This window comes from Lissotriton helveticus, chromosome 3_1, assembly GCF_964261635.1.
Source record: "Lissotriton helveticus chromosome 3_1, aLisHel1.1, whole genome shotgun sequence".
NCBI lineage: Eukaryota > Metazoa > Chordata > Amphibia > Caudata > Salamandridae > Lissotriton > Lissotriton helveticus.
The window spans coordinates 714944510-714965440 of NC_136061.1; the positions used below are offsets into that span (position 1 = coordinate 714944510).

Sequence of the window (20931 nt, forward strand, 5' to 3'; positions counted from 1 at the left end):
GTAGTGTGTTCGAGCAGTAAGGCCTTATCTGGGGACAGTATTACGCATTTGTTGTACACACTCAGTCAGCAAATGAAATGTAATGCTTTGTAAATACAGAAAAATCTTTAGGCATAACACTTGACGCCAATCTCAACATGCAGCAGCATATCAGCAAGGCAACTAAGGGAGCGAACTTCCAAATCAATACCATAAGGAAACTCAAACCCTTCCTCCCATCCAAAGACTTCCAAACTGCAGTACAAGCACTAGTCATCCCTCGCATAGAATACGGCAGCATCGCCCTCTGCGGACTCCCCCTAACTACAACTGCACCCCTAAGAGCTTCTCTAAACGCTGCAGCGAGACTCATCACTGGATCAGAAAAACACTCACATATTTCCCCTGACTTTAAATCCCTGAACTGGTTGCCTTTTGAAGCCACAATTCATCTGAAAATCGCCTGTATGACGCACAAGGCTGTACACCTGAACTCACCCGGCTACCTCACTCAGAAGCTGACAATTTCTGGCGGCTCTAGAACCACTAGAAGCACAAACAATCTTCTGCTGAAGCCTCGAAGATTCCGGAAGGAAAAAACGTATAAACGCTCCTTCTCAGGAATGGCACCCAGGATCTGGAACTCACTCCCTCCTGAAACCAGGCTCATCTCCTCCACTACACTTTTTAAGAAAGAAGTAAAAGCTATCCTCATGGCTAAATACACTTGAACTACTATTCTTTTTTTTTTTTGGCTCTGCACTGATCTGTACTACTTGTTTGATCCCTTTGCTTATTTGTTTTACTTGTATTATCGACTTACCTGATTGTCTATGCTCCCTCTTTTTTGTACTATTTATATTATTGACTTTCCTGTTTGACTAGGCTCCCTCATGTACCTACCCTACCTCACTTTTTACCTACAATTACGCTATGCCCAAATGCCTGTTATGCACTCTTCTGTTCTTACCCCCTGTCTTTGTAAAGCGCTCTGATATCTGCAAAGATCTTGTTCGCGCTTTATAAAACTTTCTAAATAAATAAAATATACTTTGTGTAGGAGTTTTAGTAAGTTTACAGGTAAGTTACTTTTGAGATTACTTTGCTGTCTCAGTGTAGTATACCTGGATACTACACTGGGACATTTCCTGCAAACAGGTAAGTAAAATCGTTTTCAAACTCCACACTTAGAAACTTTTCCAAGAAAAACAGTTTTATCCTATGGAGGAAAACCGTGTTATCGGGTTTTGGGTAAGTATTCCGTAGTGCACGTTGAGGTTCTGGGGGTAGACTCAGGGCTCCCCCAGGGTCAGGGATGCACTCTTGTTACACCCTGAGCAGAACTAGGGCGGCCGGGTGCAGAGTGCTGAGTCCCAATGATATCCAATGGGGGATACGGGGCCTCCGGTTGGTGGCTGCTTACGAACAGGCCACTTGGTTGTGGGAGCAAAGCTCCTGGAATTTAGCTCAGGGCACATGGGGAAACAAAGTAGTACCAGAGGTGCACCCTCAGCGGCACTAGGGCGGCCGGGTGGAGGGTGCTGTTTTGACATCGGGCGTCCTGTGGTTTGCAATGGGGAACCTATGGATTGCAAAGGCACTGCAGGCTTGGGGACGAAGATCTTCTGGGTGCGACCACCACTTCGAGAGGTAGGTTGGGAACATGGGGGTTGGCTAGGCACCGTTGGTTGGACCACCTAAGGCTGTGGGGTAGGGGTGCCTTTTAGGGTTGAATCTTCTTACCAGCTCCTGGTCGTGGTTAAGGGGACCTTACGGATTTAGGCTGCAGGCAGCGGCTGGAGGTTTGAGGCAGGTCAGGGGTCACCGGATCTTGGTTCAGGATCGCAGGGGGGACCTCCTCGTGGTGTTTGCCCACTCGAGCTCAGGCCGTGGATGGGGGGAGCAGAGTGGTGCGGATTTGCTTTGTCTGGCCGGAGCCAGAGGTTGGAGATGAACAAATCCGGTGTTCACTGGAGACACATTCTTTTGTGGTTGAAGGCAGGCAGGTCCTCTGGGGTTTTCCAGGTTTCTGACTGCAGGAGGCACCGGGATTTTGCAGGAGCAGGTTTGAGGTGGAGACAGGCCGGCGTCTTCCTCTTGTTAGCTTCGTTACGGCTGTTTGGTCCTTCTTCCTTTCTTGTAGTTTCTTCTGGTCTGAGTAAGCGAGGTTCGGGGTGCCCCTAAATACTAGCTTTAAAGGCGTTACAGGTAGGTAAAAAGGTTGGGACCAATGGGTCCCTTCCCTGGAGTGTGGTTACACCCCAAGTATGCCACCCTCCAGTGAGAGGGGGGCATGAGCCTGTCCCTGGTTGGCTGAGACCCCCCTCCCCATCTGCAAGATGGCTGGGGATTGAGAGTTGCGCTTTACCTCGCCTCCCCCACCTGAGGGGTGGAGATGGCAGGGGTGGGCACAGCTCTCTTCCTCTATTGTTTTTCCCACCAGTTCTCCCACCTAAAGTAGGGGTCAGAACCAGTGGGGACCAGTTGCTGAAAACAGCAAGTGGCCAGGGGAAGCTCACAAAGGCAGCAAGCCTTTGAAGCTTCCCCTTTGTGAACCCTGCCCATCCTGCGGGAGGAGGCTTGGCACCTCGTTCCAGGATGTGCATTGTTTCAGGCCCCAGGTGCAGCAAGCTCTCGACCCAGGGGTCCAGAAACATGTCTGGTGGTGGCAGCTGAAAGCAGTCACTCAGCCTGGACACTAGTGGTTGGTTAGTTTTCAGGGAGCACCTCTAAGATGCCCTCTGTGTGCATTTTTCACTAAATTCCACACTGGCTTCAGTGTGGGTTTAATGTGCGGAGACGTTTGATGCCAAACTTCTCAGTTTTCAGTGTAGCCATTATGGTGCTGCGGAGTTCGTAATGACAAACTCCCAGCAGCATATACTCTTAATGGCAGCCCTGCACTTACAATGTCTCAGAATGGACTTAGACACTGTAGGGGTACAGGGCTCATGTACATGTACCCTCATCACTAGTATAGTGCACCCAGCTAGAGGGGTGACTGACCTATGCTAGGGCAGTGGATTCTAGGCATGGCACACAGGGATGTGTGCTATGTCAACTCTTCACTTTGTTCTGCAACAACACATGCAGCCTGCAAAGGCAGTGTGTGAGTGTGAAGGTACAAGACCTCTAAGGGTGGCACAATAAGTGCTGTAGCCCTTAGATGCCTTCTTTGGTCACAGTGACCTGGGTGCCAGTGGTACCATTTACCAGGGGCTGACCTGTGGCCAGATATGCCAATTTGGTTTAGGCTGCAATGAAGTTTTAGGGAAAGAACATAGGCCCTGGGTACCTGGATAGCAGGAGCCCATGGCTCAAACGCTCCGTCCATCATCCCCTTTTGTATCGCTTTGTTCGCCCTAAGTTGGCAGGGTATGCTCAGACGTGAGTACCTTCCTCACTTGGCCACTGGATTCAAGATAGCCTGGCTGATGAGGATTATGAATCCGAAACCGGTCCCAGAATGCTTGTTTCCGGTCCAGGGAAGACATGGCTTGGCAGTTTGGGCTGGACTGTTCCCATGAGGCACAGGGTCAGACTGATTTGCATATGTCTGAACTGGGGTGGCTGAGTGAGCTAAAGAATGGTGATGGATTAAACTCAGATCAGTTGACTGGGGGTGAGTGTTTGATTTGTTCAAATGCTCCGTCCATCCCCTTTTGTAACATTCAGCCAAAGCACATCAGCAATTGAGCAAAAAGTGGGGCAACGATGCAGAAAGAGGGCACTTTCTCACAGAGGCCACTTCACATTAGGTATTTATGTTAATTTTGCATGTTCATCAAAGCCCAATTTCTCGGTTATGTTTGATCACTGCTGGGACTGTGGCAGTGAGTCATTCTGTCAATTTCAGCCGATTTTGGAAAGCCTGGTTGAAAGTTCCATAGCATTTAACGTCACCTGCCTCTGAGACAATGTGTGCAAATGGCCTCTTAGCTGCCTCTCTGTTACGGCATGAACTGCCCTTAACGCCTTATCTTGGCACTGGCAGACTGGCAAAGCTGTAGAATAGCACTCCCAGAGCTGCATCGCAGAGGTAGAGCATCTTCCACTAGCTCTGTTTGTTACCTTTGCAACTCCCGTCTGCTAATGTGACTCTTTAGCGCTTACATTTCAAGCTGATAAGGCAGCCCCGTTCTGCTGAGTAAATTTATGTTGGTTGAACAAAAGTACCAGTCAGCCAGCAAAACACTAAAACTAGTGCTTAATTGTGGTCACCAACACTTATTTTTCGGGACTAAGTGTCTAGAAAAGTGCGAAAGGATGCAGAAGAGATAGTTATGAAAATGTTGACAAACTGAGAAAGAGGGGACGTAAAAGAGCCTTCCAAGAGTGCGATACAGACCAGAAGAGTAGGATGGTGACCGGATGCATCAACTCAAAACTAGATCATCAAATCAAAACTAGACCTGCTTTAAAATTTTTGGTTCCCCGCCTTTTATTCATTTAGCATACTAAGTTCTGTCTAGCAGACACGTACCTCAAAGATAATGCATTTTAACATACATATTTTGGATAATAAAAAGTCAGCTTCCAAAGGACAATTTGTCTACTGCTCCATATCTGATATTTTTAATAGACCATAAGGTCAGGTGCTGCATTTTGATGTTAAGATTGAGGACATTACCACTAAAAGATTTAACAAAAAACTGGGGCAGCACATTTGACAAATCTGGCCACTGTTATTTTTGTAGTGGAGGTATCCAAGATTTGGTACACGTCCTATTTGTTTGCCCCAATAAATGTTTGATTGATGCTCGCACCACCTAAAACCTATTTTCAATAAATATAATATCTCTAGAACCATGGATCTTATCGAGTTAGTAAGAGCTCCCTCAGATGTATTGGTATCTTATAAAGTTTTTTTAAAAATGTAAAACGTTTCTTCCGTTGTTTGAGATGTTCAAACTATGAATAATAATTTTTCTATATATATTGCAATTTTATATTGTGGTATTATGGATCTGAATAGGCCAATATGAGTTCCCCTAGATAAATTTGTATGTCGTAAAGCTTTCCATTTTTTTTTAACCTTTATACGCCTGTTTTAGAAAAGCATAATTGATGAATAACAATATTTCCTGCATATATTGTATTACCATATTGTGGATCTCTGATGAGGTCTATATCATTAACATTTTATTTGATCTGATAGTAGTCTGGTGCTGATATAGTGAATGCTGCGAAAAGTGAATTCTAGGGAAAAGGAGCAGTTTTTGTTAGTTTTTTACTCCTGTTTTGCAAAAAGTATAATTGATGAATAACAATATTTCCTGCATATATTGTATTACCATATTGTGGATCTCTGATGAGGTCTATATCATTAACATTTTATTTGATCTGATAGTAGTGTGGTGCTGATATAGTGAATGCTGTGAAAAGTGAATTCTAGGGAAAAGGAGCAGTTTTTGTTCGTTTTTTACTGCTGTCGTGCAATTAGAAATATCCATAACTTATCAGTGGTAAAGAGGCTAGTGTCATTTTTATATCCTCCGTTCTGATGCTGCTAACAAAAAAGTGGACAAAAAATATTTGATATTTGTAGAGTAACTTACTAATTAATTGCTTCCCTTTTTCAGATGTGGCCTCTCTACCAACTCTGAAAGAGCTTCCGCCACCTCCGAAACAGCCCTTGCCTTCGGTGGAGCAGCCCTTACCCTCTGTGGAGCAGCCCTTGCCCTCTGTGGAACAGCCCTTGCCCTCTGTGGAACAGCCCTTGCCCTCTGTGAAACAGCCCTTGCCCTCTGTGAAACAGCCCTTGCCCTCTGTGAAACAGCCCTTGCCCTCTGTGGAACAGCCCTTGCCCTCTGTGGAACAGCCCTTGCCCTCTGTGGAACAGCCCTTGCCCTCTGTGGAACAGCCCTTGCCCTCTGTGAACCAGCCCTTGCCCTCTGTGGAACAGCCCTTGCCCTCTGTGGAACAGCCCTTGCCCTCTGTGGAACAGCCTTTGCCCTTAACGAAACAGCCCTTGCCCTCAACAAAGCAGCCCTTGCTCCCAACAAAACTGCCCTTGCCCTCAAAGAAACAGCCTGTTCCCTCAAAGAAACAGCCCTCTCCCTCAACAAAACAGCCCTCTCCCTCAATCAAACAGCCTTCGCCCTCAACGAAACAGCCCTCTCTCTCAACAAAACGGCAACCAGTAGCTCTGAAAGAACCACAGCCAGCTCTGGAACAACTAACGTCAACTTCGGCTCAAAAGGAGGCACTGCCACCAGCCAAACGGGCACGGCCACCAGCAAAGCGGACACGACCACCGCCTAAACGAGCAAGGCCTGCTAAAAAACAAGCAACACTGCTGGCTGAGGAGCAGCAATTGCCAGCAGAGAATCAGCTCTTGCTGGCTGAGAAGCATCTCCTGTCAGCTGATCTGCAGCCCCCGTCAGCTGAGCCGCAGCCCCCGTCAGCTGAGCCGCAGCCCCCGTCAGCTGAGCCGCAGCCCCCGTCAGCTGAGCCGCAGCCCCCGTCAGCTGAGCCGCAGCCCCCGTCAGCTGAGCCGCAGCTCCCGTCAGCTGAGCCGCAGCTCCCGTCAGCTGAGCCGCAGCTCCCGTCAGCTGATCCCCAGCCAACGCCATCTGAGCAGCAGCCCCAGCCATCTGAGCAGCAGCCACCTGTCTCTCCGAAACAACTACAGTCTACTCCAAGGCAGACACCGTCTACTCCAAGGCAGACACCATTGACTCCTGAAACACCTCCAAATGTATCTGCTCGGGCATTAAGAACAAGAGCAATGAAAGAGACATTCAGAAGCTATATGGAGTTGCTTGTTAGCATGGCCTTGGATGCAGATACCATGCAAGCCTTGGAGACAAGCAATGGTATGTATCTGAAAGATGCCGTATGTAATGCATGCTATGATGATTGTCAAGTGGTCTGTTTGTCCCAAGTGGAGTTATTTGCTTTAAAGTGCCCAGTAATATGCCTTCTTTATTTTAAGAGCTGAAAATGGTAAATTAAATTACTTAAAAATTCTTCTATTAGGAACATAATTTACCTGTCTTGCATTTATGTAGCACGCAATGGCAGATATAGATCTGAATTTTGTCTCGGCTGAGATCTACTGGAGGGCCTTTCTTGTGGGCTGCTGCAGGAATAACTCCCATATGTTGGACTTCTGCTCATCTTACAGCTCATCTGTTTTTTTTTCTGATGTCTAAATTCAGGCCATTTTTATTCTAGTTTTGAGTTGACAACAGCTCCAATACCAATACCTCTTAGTCACAGTAGTAGATTCTGAATGATTTTCTTTAGGCACAATTGGTGAGGTATATTGTTTTCTCAACAGTCTCAGTCAGACCCTCCTAAGAGCAACGAGTATCCAGCCAATAACTAAGATTTTGAACTTTGTCTATAGGACGAGGGTGTATTTTGGCAAAACAGCCTGATCACGAGCCTCTTGTGTTTAATATCATGTATCCAGGATTTAGTACCAAACAAAATATATTCAAAAACTGCAAAGTTGCATTACATTTGGGTTTTGATTTCGTCAAGGTTTGGTAAGAGCATTTTTGTCTGTGATGTTAGTCCTTCTGATCTTTACAATTAGTTGGGTGCAGGCATAGGACTATAAATTTCGATTATAGCCTCATGATCCCTTTGAAAGGCTTACGAAGGATATCAAAAAGGCAATTAGACCATGGAGATCCTGGAGGCACAACTTAAGCGAGTTGTAGAATTGTAGATTCTCACATTAAAATAGAAGGAATCCCACCTGACTGCATGTTCAATAATCCTAGCAACCTCTTACAGACTGCCATGATCTGTTGGTCCACACATATTGAAAGCCACTAAGAGATGTAGGGGTATCGGAAGATCTATCATCTCTAGAAGCTTATCGACCATCCTAGCCAATGCATTTTCAGTCTGATGTCCATCCAAAAACCAGATGAGTTTTTATCAAGCAGCTACTTTTTCTCTGGTGTAGTTGGAGCTGGTTGGTGACTACCTGTTTGCAGCATATGTTACCATTTTATTCCCACCATTGAGTTATGATATACTTTGAGTACTTTTACATTGTAAACAAAGAAACTTTTTGACACTGGTGCACTTATATCAATTAAGTCCCAGAATACAAATATTTTGGGATCGGGTTAGACTTCAGAGGGTCCTTTCAAAAACAAAAAGATTAAATTAAAAATAAGGTCCACGCCCTACAGGCTGCTTTCCTGATCTTAACAAAAAAGCTGTTGCGCACTAGCTTGGATCCGAAGTCATGCAGGCAAAGTTACTCTTGAATCTATCATATGGAAGTGAAATTGTACTGGTAATTGATATAAAGTTGGCAGATACCCTTATGATTAGAATTTACAAATGTACTATTCGGCCACCGAAATTTGCTTTGGTGACTCTTCAAACTTTTTTGCTTTGAGCCTCCCGAACATGATGTTTTGAAGTCGGGCCCCCCTCCAAAACTTTATGAGAAGGATTGTTGGAGCAGTAGAGACGGGGCTGAGCACAGGGGGCAAGTCTTATAAGATAATTTAAGTGGTACTTTTTCTGTTGCTCATAGTTCACACTGAATGTGAGACTTATAAAACAGCAAATACATCAAACAAAACCAGTAATTGACCCAAAAATACTGCTCCCCATCATCGGTGGGGTCAGTGCAGGAAATCTCTGTCCAGTAAGCTGCCACCCATATTGATGCCCCAAGAGGTCAATCTGGGCAGGACAATTAATAAATATGTGTACCACAGAAGGTATCAAGCCGGGTGCACTTGTTTCCCGCCACAAGTGTTATACAGGACATGGAGATGTTCAGTGTCCCAGAAGAGAATCCATATCAACCTATAAGCGGCCTGGTAGAGTCTGTGCAGCTGGAGGGAGATGTGGCAGCTTAGGCCTAAACTGGGCCTAAGCAGTATGTCATGTAGGATGGCATGCCCTTGTGATTCAGATTGGAGCTTCAGGCTTTCAAGCAACATTCAAACAAATTTTAATAAACTTGCGCCAGGAGATGCAGAGGGGATTTGCTACATCTAAACTTAATCAGAAGGGGATTCAAGGAGTATGTCATGCCCTCGAGGGGAAGCTGGACGACGTCTGCGAGAGAAAATCGGTGCTCAATATGAATGTGGAAAGGTTGGACCCGGATGCTAAAAGGATCTCCAACAATTTGATGGCACTTGAGCTGCAGAATCAAGCTTTACAAGATAATTTGGCACAGTTGGAGAACCAGTCCAGGAGGCACAATTTGAGGATCATCAATGTACCTGAGTCAGTCGAGGGGGGGCTTCTTGAAGGACATCATGAATAATCTTCTGGGGAGGTGAGGATAGAGGGTGGCTTGGGGGTCCTGTGGAGCAATTCAGAGGTAGATCTGGAGAGAGCGATATAAAGGATGCATAGGAACCCCTTCAAGTAGTCAGTTGGCTGAAGTAAACAAAGGAAGATTCAATTAATTTTGTCTCGTATAGCACCAGGGAATTAATTCTGGGCTTGGCTTTGAGACCAGGGAAGCTGGATGATGAGGGTTTTTCATATACTATAAAATTCTTCACAGGGCTACTGAACAACGCCAGTGGGAATTGGGCCAGAAGATGGGGGAACTGCAGAAGCTGGGAGAAAGGGTTCAGCTGAGGTTTCCTGCCATGCTCAAAGTGATGTGATATAACAAAATGCATAACTACAGGTGTATTGAGCAGGTGGATGATGTCATTAAAAAGATGAAGTACCCTTCTCATGCCCATAGAGACTATTTCCTCCTTTTCCTTTTTTGTCTCTCTGGTTCTGTCTTTTAGTGTTTTTTTCTCTTCCTCCTACACTACTGTTAGTGTGAAGGTGAGGGTTAGGCACGGCAGTGTTCACATAGTTTGATGTACTCCTAGGGTAGAGTCCAAATAAGCATTTACAAAATGCAACTATGTGTAGTAGAGGGATTCCCTGGGGTGTGGGGGGGGGGGGGGTCACTGGTTGTGTGGTTATTGGAGGATAAAATAGTGGCATGGACAATATAATGGAGGAAAGACAAAAATCGTCCTCATTGCCATATTGATTTTAAGGGGTTGGTTTGCTTTAGTGTCAGCTGAAACAGCGATATTGGTATAATAGGCGGGTGTGTGGGCTGTTAAGTAGATGTTGAGCTAGTGGACATTTTGAAAGAATGGGCTTAAGGGTGAAAGCGATAGTGATATTGACATGGAATGTCAATGGGGTCCAGCGCAGAAGGAAACAGACTAATCTGTCAGTATCTGAAAGATTGTCCGGCTCATATTATAGTCTTGCAGGAGACCCATCTTCAGGTAGTGGAGTGTAAAGACCTACTGAGTGGTCAAGTGTGGAGCCATCAGGTGGTGTGTTCAGATCAGTCCCTCTCTTTTAAGAGCGTAGCTCTTATTACGAGAAAAAATGCTTGTATAAATATGACGGAGTACAAAACTGACTGCTCAGGTAGATGGATTATTGGTAGCTTGACTTTTAAGCAATTAGAATATACAGGTGTGAATTGTATTGGTCCAAATTGCAACAATGTCTCTCCCCTGCAAAATCTGGGGGAAAGCCTGTTGGGGTTCCCTCCTTCCATTGTGATCGGTGACGATTTTAATATATGCTTGGATACTGCCTTGGACAGATCAACATGAAGATGGGGTACATTAGAGTGAGAACGTTTTTGAAGAATCTTATGTTAGATATCAGCTTGTTAATTGTGTGGCGGAAAAAGGCTGGGGCTAGCCAGGGGAATTCTATAGTAATAAATATCACAGTTCTGGTAGGATGAACCATATTTTAATTGCTTTGTCACTGGTATTCAATGTTAACGGGGTTAGGCATATCCCGGCTCATTGTTCGAATCATGCAGCAATTTTGCTGGAGGCTTGGATCCCACACAAGCATATCGGTTTTAGGTGAACAATGGATAGGCTGTTGTTATCGGACTTGAATATAATCCATGTGTTAAAGGAGGAGAGTCGTGCTTTTTTCAATGTTAAACTGGGGTCAGCCCCCATAAGGATAGAAATTGACTCGTATAAGGCAGATGTTTGAGGGATCTTACGCAAGCAGAGTTTTATTAAGTCACGGAAGCTATGCACAGAGGATGCGAACTTTGAAGAAGAGGAAGGAGTAATTGGAAGCAAACTTTTGTTTTCATCTACTGAAGCCGGGGCGGAGGCTGTTAAAAGGAGGTTAGCTAAAAATCAGACAGTGTATGTTCGAGTTATTGAGAGCAGAGTTGGACCAAGGTGGTATGCTAGCAAGATTTCTCATTTTGAGTATGGGGAGAGCAGTAGCAAGCTGCTATCTGGGAAGGCAAGAGCAGATAGAGGACTGAACTATATAGAGTCTGGTATCAAATGACTATGGTAGGATGTCAGAATATACTGAGGAGATTGCAAAGTGTTTTATAGAATGTTTGAGGGTCTGTATTCAGAAAGGGGCACAATTGAGGCAACAAAATTAAGGTAATGGTTAGCGGGGATACAACTCCAGGGTCTGTCTAGCAATCAACGCGAAGAGCTTGTGAAGAATGTTACGGAGGGGGAAATCATTCTGCAAATCAATAAATCTCAAAATAGAAAGGTGGCAGACCCTGATGCCCTTTCTGCGTAGTTTTATTAAGGTATGAAAGAAGTATTAATCCTGAGATGGAAGGAACTGTTCAATTTTGTATTAGTGGGAGTTTCAGAAATGTCACCATCTTGGAAACGATGCTACGATAGCTTTATTGTTGAAACCAAACAAAGACCCCAAGAAAGCGGATTCATTTAGGCCCATCTGTTTGCTACATTTCGACTATGAAATCTTTGCTGATATTTTGGCATGAACAAACTCTTGGATCGTGGGTAAGGTAGTGCATCCTGATCAGAAGGGCTTTGTGCCAGGCAGACTGCTGTGTGATCTGGCATACCAACTGATATCCACGATAGACATGGCAGCGGCAAATTTGGCTCTATTAGCCATTTTCACTGTTGATGCCATCAAGGCATTTTATAGGGTGTGCTGGGCCTATTTGTGGGAGGTGTTTGGGTTACAGCAGTCAAATCCTTCTGCGCAGCACCATCAGCTCAAAAATTTGATTAACAGGATTTAACTAGGAAAGTTAACATCTCAAGGGGGACAAGTCAGGTTGCCCGTTGTCCCGGATACTTTTTTACGTGTATATAGAGCCACTGGCTATGGTGTTAAGGGCTGATGTGGGATTTGGGTCGTAGTACTTCACGCTCAAGTTGGGCTTGTACACAGCTGATATTCTGTATATGAGATACTCCCAGAAAACAGAGAAAACTGTGGAGGCCATAACAGAAGAATTTGGTGCCTATTCATGTGATTCTGCAAATAGGGAGAAGACTGAGGTAATATCGTGAAATTAAGCAGGCACAGGTGTCCGCTGCGGAAAAGTGATCAGTTATCTAGGTATCTCCCTACTACATAAGTTAGAGGAGGTACCTGAGTACAACTTAAGGAGAGGGAGGACATAGATTGAGGCATTACTATCTATATGGGGGCATCTCCCTTTGACCCTGTATGGCAGTGCAAATTCAGTGAATATGGCAATTTTACCCAAGATGGATTATCTGTTTGACAGCATCCCACATCTTTTCCTAGGGGCAGTTTAGATAAGATACAAGGGAGGATTGGGAGTATTATTTGGGCTTCCAAAAGTCCTAGATTTAGTTGGTCGAGACTTAGAAGGAAGGTGGTGAATGGCGGAATAGCATTGCCAGATGTCCTTCTCTATTACCTCTCCTTCCAATTTAAGAATTGCAGAATGCACCTGGTGAGCCCAGACAGATCTAGCAGGGGCAGAATCTATGCTGGGCTGCTAAACTTGATTGGGCAGCATGGTTTCCTGTATACATTTGGTGACCAGAATTCTTCAAGAAGGTCCGATTGAAAGTACTATGGGCTTTTTGAAAGTTTAACATTTTATGAGGTAAATCCTTTAAATTGACTTTTACTCAGATTTTGCCTGTTTGTAATTCCCCTGGTACTCCCATTGATTAATGGAGGCATTAGCCTCTGCGGGCAGGTATGGGAAGTGTCTGGGATAATACCGTGGGAGGCAGAAACCCAGGACACTCTATCATGGTATAAGTACAGGCAGTTGGGTTCCTGCGGGTCAGGGCACGGACATGGATGGGCCAGCGTGGGAAGATGAGGTTTGGAGGACATGTTACAAGATCCTATGCCAATTAAGAATGAAATTTCAATTTGGTACTGGGAGTTGGTGAAGGCTGATGAGGTGAAATGCAGGATACCAGTCCATCCTTGAGGGAGTTATCAGAAAATAGTGGAACACCCAGATATGTGGCGGTCCATTTTGCGCCTTCTCTACTCCACAGTCAGATTAGCACCTCTTAGGAAGAATTACCTTTTCACATGGGATAGAATCTATTCTACCCCCAAGAGGCATATAATAATAACAATAATAATAATCCACATTTGTAAAGCGCACAATCACCCGTGAGGGTCTCTAGGCGCTGGGGGCCGTCTGGAAGTTAAGCAAGCTATTGCCCAGAGTCACATGGTGCTGGGCTAATCTGCCGCCGGTGCCGGGGATCAAACCGTGATCTCCAGATTACGGAGTCAGTCGCCCTGGCCGCGGCGCCACACCTCTTCCCCATACCATTACATTTGTTGTAGGGCCTCTTCCACGTTGCTATTGGTGTAGATATATCCAAAAGTTCATGTCTTGCCCTGGATTGTGCATTTTGTGGGAGGTAGTGCGGTGGGCGATCTGTGGAATTTTGGGTTGCCAAATTGCAGTGTGCCCTCTTGATCATATTTGGAATAAATATTCAGCCTGACCAATGTTTAACGTTTAAGTAAAAGTGCCTGCTCTTCTATTTGATCTTGCTCACAAGGAGAGAGATCTGCATTAATTAGCTGAAGCCCACTCCTCCCGTTCTAAGCAGTTAGTTGAAATCGATGAGCAGTGTGTGTGAATTGGATCTGGATTGAGGAGCAGGTAGATGGGAGAACTTTGGACTCCGTTTACCATATGGAGAGAACAATCCTAACTTCCTTAGCGCCTGTGATTAAGCCTAACATGGAGATGCAGAGTTTGGCAAGAGGGCTTTTTGGTTCTCTTTTCCTTTTGTCTCGGAGGTTTGGGCTTTTTGGTTCTCTTTCACTTTCATCTCGGTCGTTCGGCAGTGAAGTAGCAAACTGTCAAAGGACACCTTTCAGTGTGGCATTTGAGAGTGCTGGGATATGAGGACAAAAAAAAATGGACATTCTGCAGGAAAAAGTGCCATTGGAAGAAACCTGGTTGCAGCATATATCTTTTACAGTCACATGATCTGCGCTTTGCATGCACCTAGTGTTCGGTGTGGAATATTACATATTTTACTGACAGAGACTTCTAACCTCAGATTCTGATAAAGACTTCTGCCTTATGTAGATGCCATACCTTTTGAATGTTCCCCAGGTTTCAGACTGGATCTCTGCAGTGTTGCAGTTCTGCTCTGCACTGACGGTGTTCTGCTACAGAAATGCTGTATCAGACCTATATAAGCGCCATTCCTGCACGCGACATCAGTTCATTTCTTTTCACACCACCAGACCCGAGTCCATAGTTCCCTCTTGTCTCTCAGAGACACTCAGCTCGGTATTTAACACTTTTTATTCAGTGTGCAAAGGATATCACCACCTAAAATGAGAGGTATCAAGGCCTTTAGGGACTTTAAAAAACAATTGTCTATGACGTATCCCCATCTGGCGTGCCTGTGGTCAAGCCACCACTCCAAGGCCTGCGGCAACTGCTCATTGATGAACCCGTAGATCATCAGGAAACGTAAGGCTAAACTTTACGTCACCAAGCATAGGAAGACTCCGCACTGGGACGGTTCCAAGTCACTCTCAGCATCCAAGGTAGCTCTCGGTCTCACTCCTGGAAACGGCTGATCCCCTCCAGAGGTCGGTTTTCGTTGAACTCCTCAAGTCCTCAGATAAGCATAAGGAACACAATAAATCAAAGTAGGATTCCACTCCCTCGCGCTACACAAATTCGCCTCAGCAAGCACAGGGTTGTGCCACCCTTATTGATCTCACGCCTGAGGTCAGAGCAGATCTCGCAGCTGGTTCTTGCTCAATCCAAGTTTCCAGCCTTCAGCCATGCCTCGTCAATTGGTGCGAGTGCTTTCAAGAGACTAGTTGCCTCAATGTCCCCCCCCCAGAGACAGATCTTTTTTCTCCCCCTGAATCAGCCACAGAGGAATCCGCTTCCCATCGCCATGGTAATGCATATGGCGACCAAAGTACTTGACTTTCAGCTCTCCTCCTTGGGAGGTTACAATTAATTTCTTTACAGAAGTCCTTCAACCGCGGCATTCATCTTCTGAGCTCTTTCTTCTGTTTAATGAGGCAGGCAAAGATTAGGCCTAATATTGTTCTGGTCCTCCATTTAATTGACAAATTGCAGGGCACCATTACCCTGCTCCTGGCAAGCTGTCTTTTCGTTTGCAGGTCCCCTCACCCGAAAACCTAGTGGTGCGATCTTCTACCAGCCACTCTAATTCCAACACATTTCTCACCACTTCCCTTACGGGGAATCTAAGCAAGTGTAAACACTCGGCAAACGTTTCTTTTCTTCTGCCTGATTTGCCCTCTGACCGGTTAACATCAGGTGTTTGTTGGGACGCTACTCGCACACCCTCTGGGATTCGGCGGCACAAGTGCTCTCTGGTGCGCTCAAGGACCTTAGAACCCTGTGCTATCTCAGGCAGTTCAAGACTGTTATGATGCAGTGTAGGAAGCTGTCTCTGTATATACTATACCAAAGTAAGGTATAGTGTGCACAGTCCAGTGGATCCCCAAGGGTAGGCAGAGGTAAAGTTAGATAGCACCTCATTCTCTGTTTGTGGTAGTGTGGTCGAGCAGTAAGTTAGTATCAGAAGACAGTGTTAAGCATTTGTTATACACACTCAGTCAGCAAATGAATTCCCACACCAAAGACAGAACTTCAGATCAATTGTTTTTGTATAAAAATATTCTTTTATTTTATTTTCTAGATCCAAGCAAGCCTGGCACAGGTAAGTGATCAGTACTTAGCAGTAAATGTACAATTGTAATACATTTTGGATTTGTAATAGAATATGCACTTTGTTTTGACTTACAGTATGGTTTCAGAAAAATGCAATACTTTGTATATACAGTACATAGACTTGAATTGACTTTTCAGTAAAATTACAGGTAAGTTACTTTTAAGATTACTTTTCTTACTCAGAGTAGTATACCTGGATACTATTCTGGGACGTTTCCTGCAAATAGGTAAGTAAACTTGTTTTTGTTAGTGCAATTTTAAAGAATTTCTTTAGGTTTTCAAACTCCACACTTAAAAAGTTTTCAAGAAAAACAGTCACTGTTATCCTATTGAGAAGAATGGTGTTATCGGTTTTAGGGTAAGTATTTGGTAGAGGGAGTTGAGGTTCTGGGGGTAGACTCAGGGGTCCCCCAGGGTCAAGGATGCACTCTAGTTACACCCTCAACAGCACTAGGGAGGCCGTGTGCACGGTGCTGAGACCCAATGTTATCCAACAGGGGATAGGGGGCCTCCGGTTGGTGGCTGCTAATGAGCAGGCCACTGGGCTGTGGGAGCAAAGTTCCTGGATTTTAACTCAGGGCAAATGGGGAAACAAATTAGCACCAAAGGTGCACCCTCAGTGGCACTAGGGCGGCCGGTTGCAGGGTGCTGTTTCGAGGTCGGATGCCCGGTTGTTTTCAATGGAGAATCTCTGGTTTGTAAAAGCAATGCAGGCAGGGAGACGAAGGACTCCTGGGTGCAACCATCACTTTCAGAGGTAAGTTGGGAAGTTAGGGGTCGGTTAGGCCCCGTCGGTTTGGGCACACAAGGCCGTGGGGTGTCTGATGCAGGGGTGCCTTTTGGGGTTGGATCTTCTTACCAGCTCCTGGTCGTGGTTGGGGGGGATCTTCTAGATTTAGGCTGCAGGCGTCGACTGGAGGCTGGAGGCAGGTCAGGGGTCGCCGGATCTCAGGTCAGGATCGCTGGGGTGACCTCCTCGTGGTGTTTTCCCACTCGAGCTCGTGCCGTGGCTGGCAGGTGCAGAGGGGTGTGGATTTGTGGTTTATGGCCAGGGCCAGAGGTTGCAGGTGAACAAATCCGTTTTCACTGGAGACAAAGTCTTTGGGGTTGAAGGCAGGCGGGTCCTCAGGGGTTTTCAAGGTTGCGGGCTGCAGGGGACACTGGGATTTCTCACGAGGAGGTCCGAAGGGGGACACAGGTTTGTAGGACGAGGGCCAAGTCAGTGGGTGTCTTCCACTTGTTAGCTACTGCATGGCTGTTCGGTCCTTCTTCTTCTTCTCGTAGTTTATTCTTGTCTGAGGAAGCAAGGTTCAGGGGTGCCCCTAAATACTAGATTTAGGGGTGTTACAGGTAGGTGAAGGTACTGACCAATAGTTCCCTTCCCAGGGATACCCCCCTCCAGTGGGAGAGGGGCATGAGCCTGTCCCTAATTGGCTGAGTCCCCCTATCTTCGAGATGGCGTGGACTGAAAGTTGTGCTTCACCTCGCCTCCCCCACCTGAGGGTTGGAATTGGCAGAGGTGGGCACACCTCCATTCCTCACTTGTTTTTTGCGCAGGTTCTCCCGCCCAAAGTGGGGTTCAGAACCATTAGGGCCCAGTTGGTGAGAGCAGCGAGTGGCCCTGGGAAGCCCACAAAGGTGGCAAGCCTTTGAAGCTTCCCCTTCGTGAACCCTGCCAATCCTGGGGGAGGAGGCTTGGCACCTCATCCCATGATGTGCATCGTTTCAGGCCCCAGTGAGCAGCAGGCTCTCGACCCAGGGGTCCAGAAACATGTCTGGTGGTGGCGGCTGAAAGCAGACACTCTGCCTGGACACTTGTGATAGGTTCGTTTTCAGGGGGCATCTCTAAGATGCCCTCTGTGTGCATTTTTTATTAAATCCCACACTGCTTCAGTGTGGGTTTAATGTGCCAAGGAGTTTGATACCAGACTTCTCAGTTTTCAGTGTAGCCATAATGGTGCTGTGGAGTTCATAATGACGAACTCCCAGCACCATATACTCTTAATGGCTGCATTGCACTTACAGTGTCTAAGAATGGACTTAGCAAAACCAAAGGAGATGATGGACGGAGTGTTGGACATTGCTAGCCATCACCCCCAGTCAACTGATCTGGGTTTAATCCTTCATCATTCTTTAGCTCAATCTGCCACCCCAGTTCAGACATGGCCATATGTAAATCAGTCTGACCCTGTGCCCCATGGGAACAGTCCAGCCCGAACTGCCAAGCCATGTCTTCCCTGGACCAGAAACAAGCATCCTGGGACCGGTTTCTGGCTAATTAGCCGTCATCAGCCAGGCTAGCTTGAATCCAGTGGCAAAGTGAGCAAGGGACCCACGTCTGGGCATACCTGGCCAACTTAGGGCGAACAAAGCAAAACCAAAGGGGATGATGGACGGAGTGTGGAACATTGAAAGCACTCACCCCCAGTCAACTGATCTGGGTTTAATCCATCATCATTCTTTAGCTCACTCCGCCACACCAGTTCAGACATGGCCATATGCAAATCAGTCTGACCCTGTGCCTCATGGGAACAGTCCAGCCCGAACTACCCAGCCAAGTCTTCCCTGGACAGGAAACTAGCATCTTGGGACCGGTTTCTGGCTAATCAGCCATCATCAGCCAGGCTAGCTTGAATCCAGTGGCAAAGTGAGCAATGGACCCATGTCTGGGCATACCCAGCCAACTTAGGGCGAACAAAGCAAAACCAAAGGGGATGATGGACGGAGTGTTGAACATTGAAAGCACTCACCCCCAGTCAACTGATCTGGGTTTAATCCATCATCATTCTTTAGCTCACTCCGCCACACCAGTTCAGACATGGCCATATGCAAATCAGTCTGACCCTGTGCCTCATGGGAACAGTCCAGCCCGAACTGCCAAGCCATGTCTTCCCTGGACCCGAAACAAGCATCCTGCGACCGGTTTCTGACTAATCAGCCATGCTAGCTTGAATCCAGTGGCAAAATGAGCAAGGGACGCACGTCTTGGCTTTCCTGGCCAACTTAGGGCGAACAAAGCAAAACCAAAGGGGATGATGGACGGTGTGTTGAACATTGCAAGCACTCAACCCCAGTCAACTGATCTGGGTTTAATCCATCATCATTCTTTAGCTCACTCCGCCACCCCAATTCAGACATGGCCATATGCAAATCAGTATGACCCAGTGCCTCTTGGGAACAGTCCAGCCCGAACTGCCAAGCCATGTCTTCCCTGGACCGGAAACAAGCATCCTGGGACCTGTTTCTGACTAATCAGCCATGCTAGCTTGAATCCAGTGGCAAAGTGAGCAAGGGACCCACGTCTAAACTTGGCACCTCGTTCCAGGATGTGCATTGTTTCAGGCCCCAGACAGCAGCAGGCTCTCGACCCAGGGGCCCAGAAACATGTCTGGTGGTGGCAGCTGAAAGCAGCCTCTCAGCCAAGACACTAGTGGTCGGTTAGTTTTCAGGGAGCATCTCTAAGATGCCCTCTGTGTGCATTTTTCATTAAATTCTACACTGGCATCAGAGTGGGTTTAATGTGATGAGGAGTTTGATACCAAACTTCTCAGTTTTCAGTGTAGCCATTATGGTGCTGTGGAGCTCGTAATGTCAAACTCCCAGCACCATATCCTCTTAATGGCAGCCCTGCACTTACAATGTCTAAGAATGGACTTAGACATTGTAGGGGGACAGGGCTCATGCACCTGTACCCTCACCACTGGTATAGTGCACCCAGCTAGAGGGGTGACTGACCTATGCCAGGGCAGTGGGTTGCAGTCATGGCACACAGAGATGTTCATCATAGGGCTGCTGACACACCTCTGCGCAGACCAACGCAGTAGGTGGAGCAATAGGGAGGGGCAACACAATACAACATAAAATAATAATAGGGGATCATAAGTGAAAAAATGTGCAGATATAGTGATTTAAAACTGGTTTCAGGGCATCCCTATTACAATTTTATTACTGGGTACCCTGTCCAGATTAAAAATGGACCAGTGGATCATTGGTTGGCGAGCTTATAATGAGACACTTCTATTTCTACGCGGCGCCGGGAGAGACACATTTAGTTTGGCCACAGCTCACCTTGACGAAAGTGTGACTACAGGGAGCTGTCCTACCTGCCCTGCTATTTCAAGTCGAGATTTTAATAAACTCAGTTCCTCTTGGAGAGTGAGGGGCTCTACCACATTTAAACTGAGCAGAGACTCCGTAGGGTGACTTTTCCTTAACCCCTGGATTATAAGGAGGTAGGGTTAGTACCCAAGGGATCATACTGTTGAGAGTCCTGATGAATGCTGGGGTAGTACATTTTGCCAGCTGAAACATGTTGACGGTTCTGCAGAGTGGAGGGATGGGTGTCTCATTATAAGCTCCCCCAACCCATCATCCACTGGTCCATTTTTTATCTGGACAGGGTTCCCAGTATTGAAATTGTAATAGGGATGCCCTGAAACCAGTTTTAAATCACTATATCTGCAAATGTTTTCACTTGTGATCCCCTATTATTGTTATTTTATGTTGTATTGTCTTCCCCCTCCCTATTGCTCCACCTCCTGCGTTGGTCTGCACGGAGGTGTGTCAGCAGCCCTATGATGAAGCATGACACAGCTTGCTGTGTGTGAGGGTAGTTTTCACTCTCGTGTGTTTCTCCCACACCCACTGTCAGCTATTGAAATAGATTGTCCTTCTACGTTGTGCTTGATATAATTGTGTAGGAGGTCGAAGTGGGAGGTTTTCCTCTAACCCCTCATTCCTTTTGTGAGTTTAGATGGACCCCCTCACCAGTTAAGGATTTTCATCTTTCATTTGCATTAGCTATCTGAGAGGTCTGTTATCAGTTTGAACTAGGAAGCGAGTACCAAACAAGTATGGTCTCAGCTTCTTCAGGGGCCAAACCACAGCAAAGGCCTCCCTCTCAATGGCACTCCAACACTGCTCCCTGGGGCGAAGCCTTCTGCTTACAAAAGCAACAAGTTGGTCTTGGC

General features: G+C 46.3%; 1 protein-coding gene across 3 annotated transcripts in view; it reads left to right on the forward strand.

Annotated features, from left to right (window-relative positions):
• The window catches only part of QSER1 (glutamine and serine rich 1), a 1012913-nt gene that overhangs the window by 633303 nt on the left and 358679 nt on the right, over positions 1 to 20931 (forward strand). For 2 of the 3 annotated variants that reach the window (XM_078680856.1, XM_078680858.1), the window contains one exon: positions 5562 to 6797. In XM_078680856.1, coding sequence (XP_078536982.1) covers positions 5562 to 6797 — 1236 coding nt within the window. The remainder of the gene's footprint in view (positions 1 to 5561; positions 6798 to 20931) is intronic. The other variant, XR_013608715.1, reaches the window with a different exon arrangement.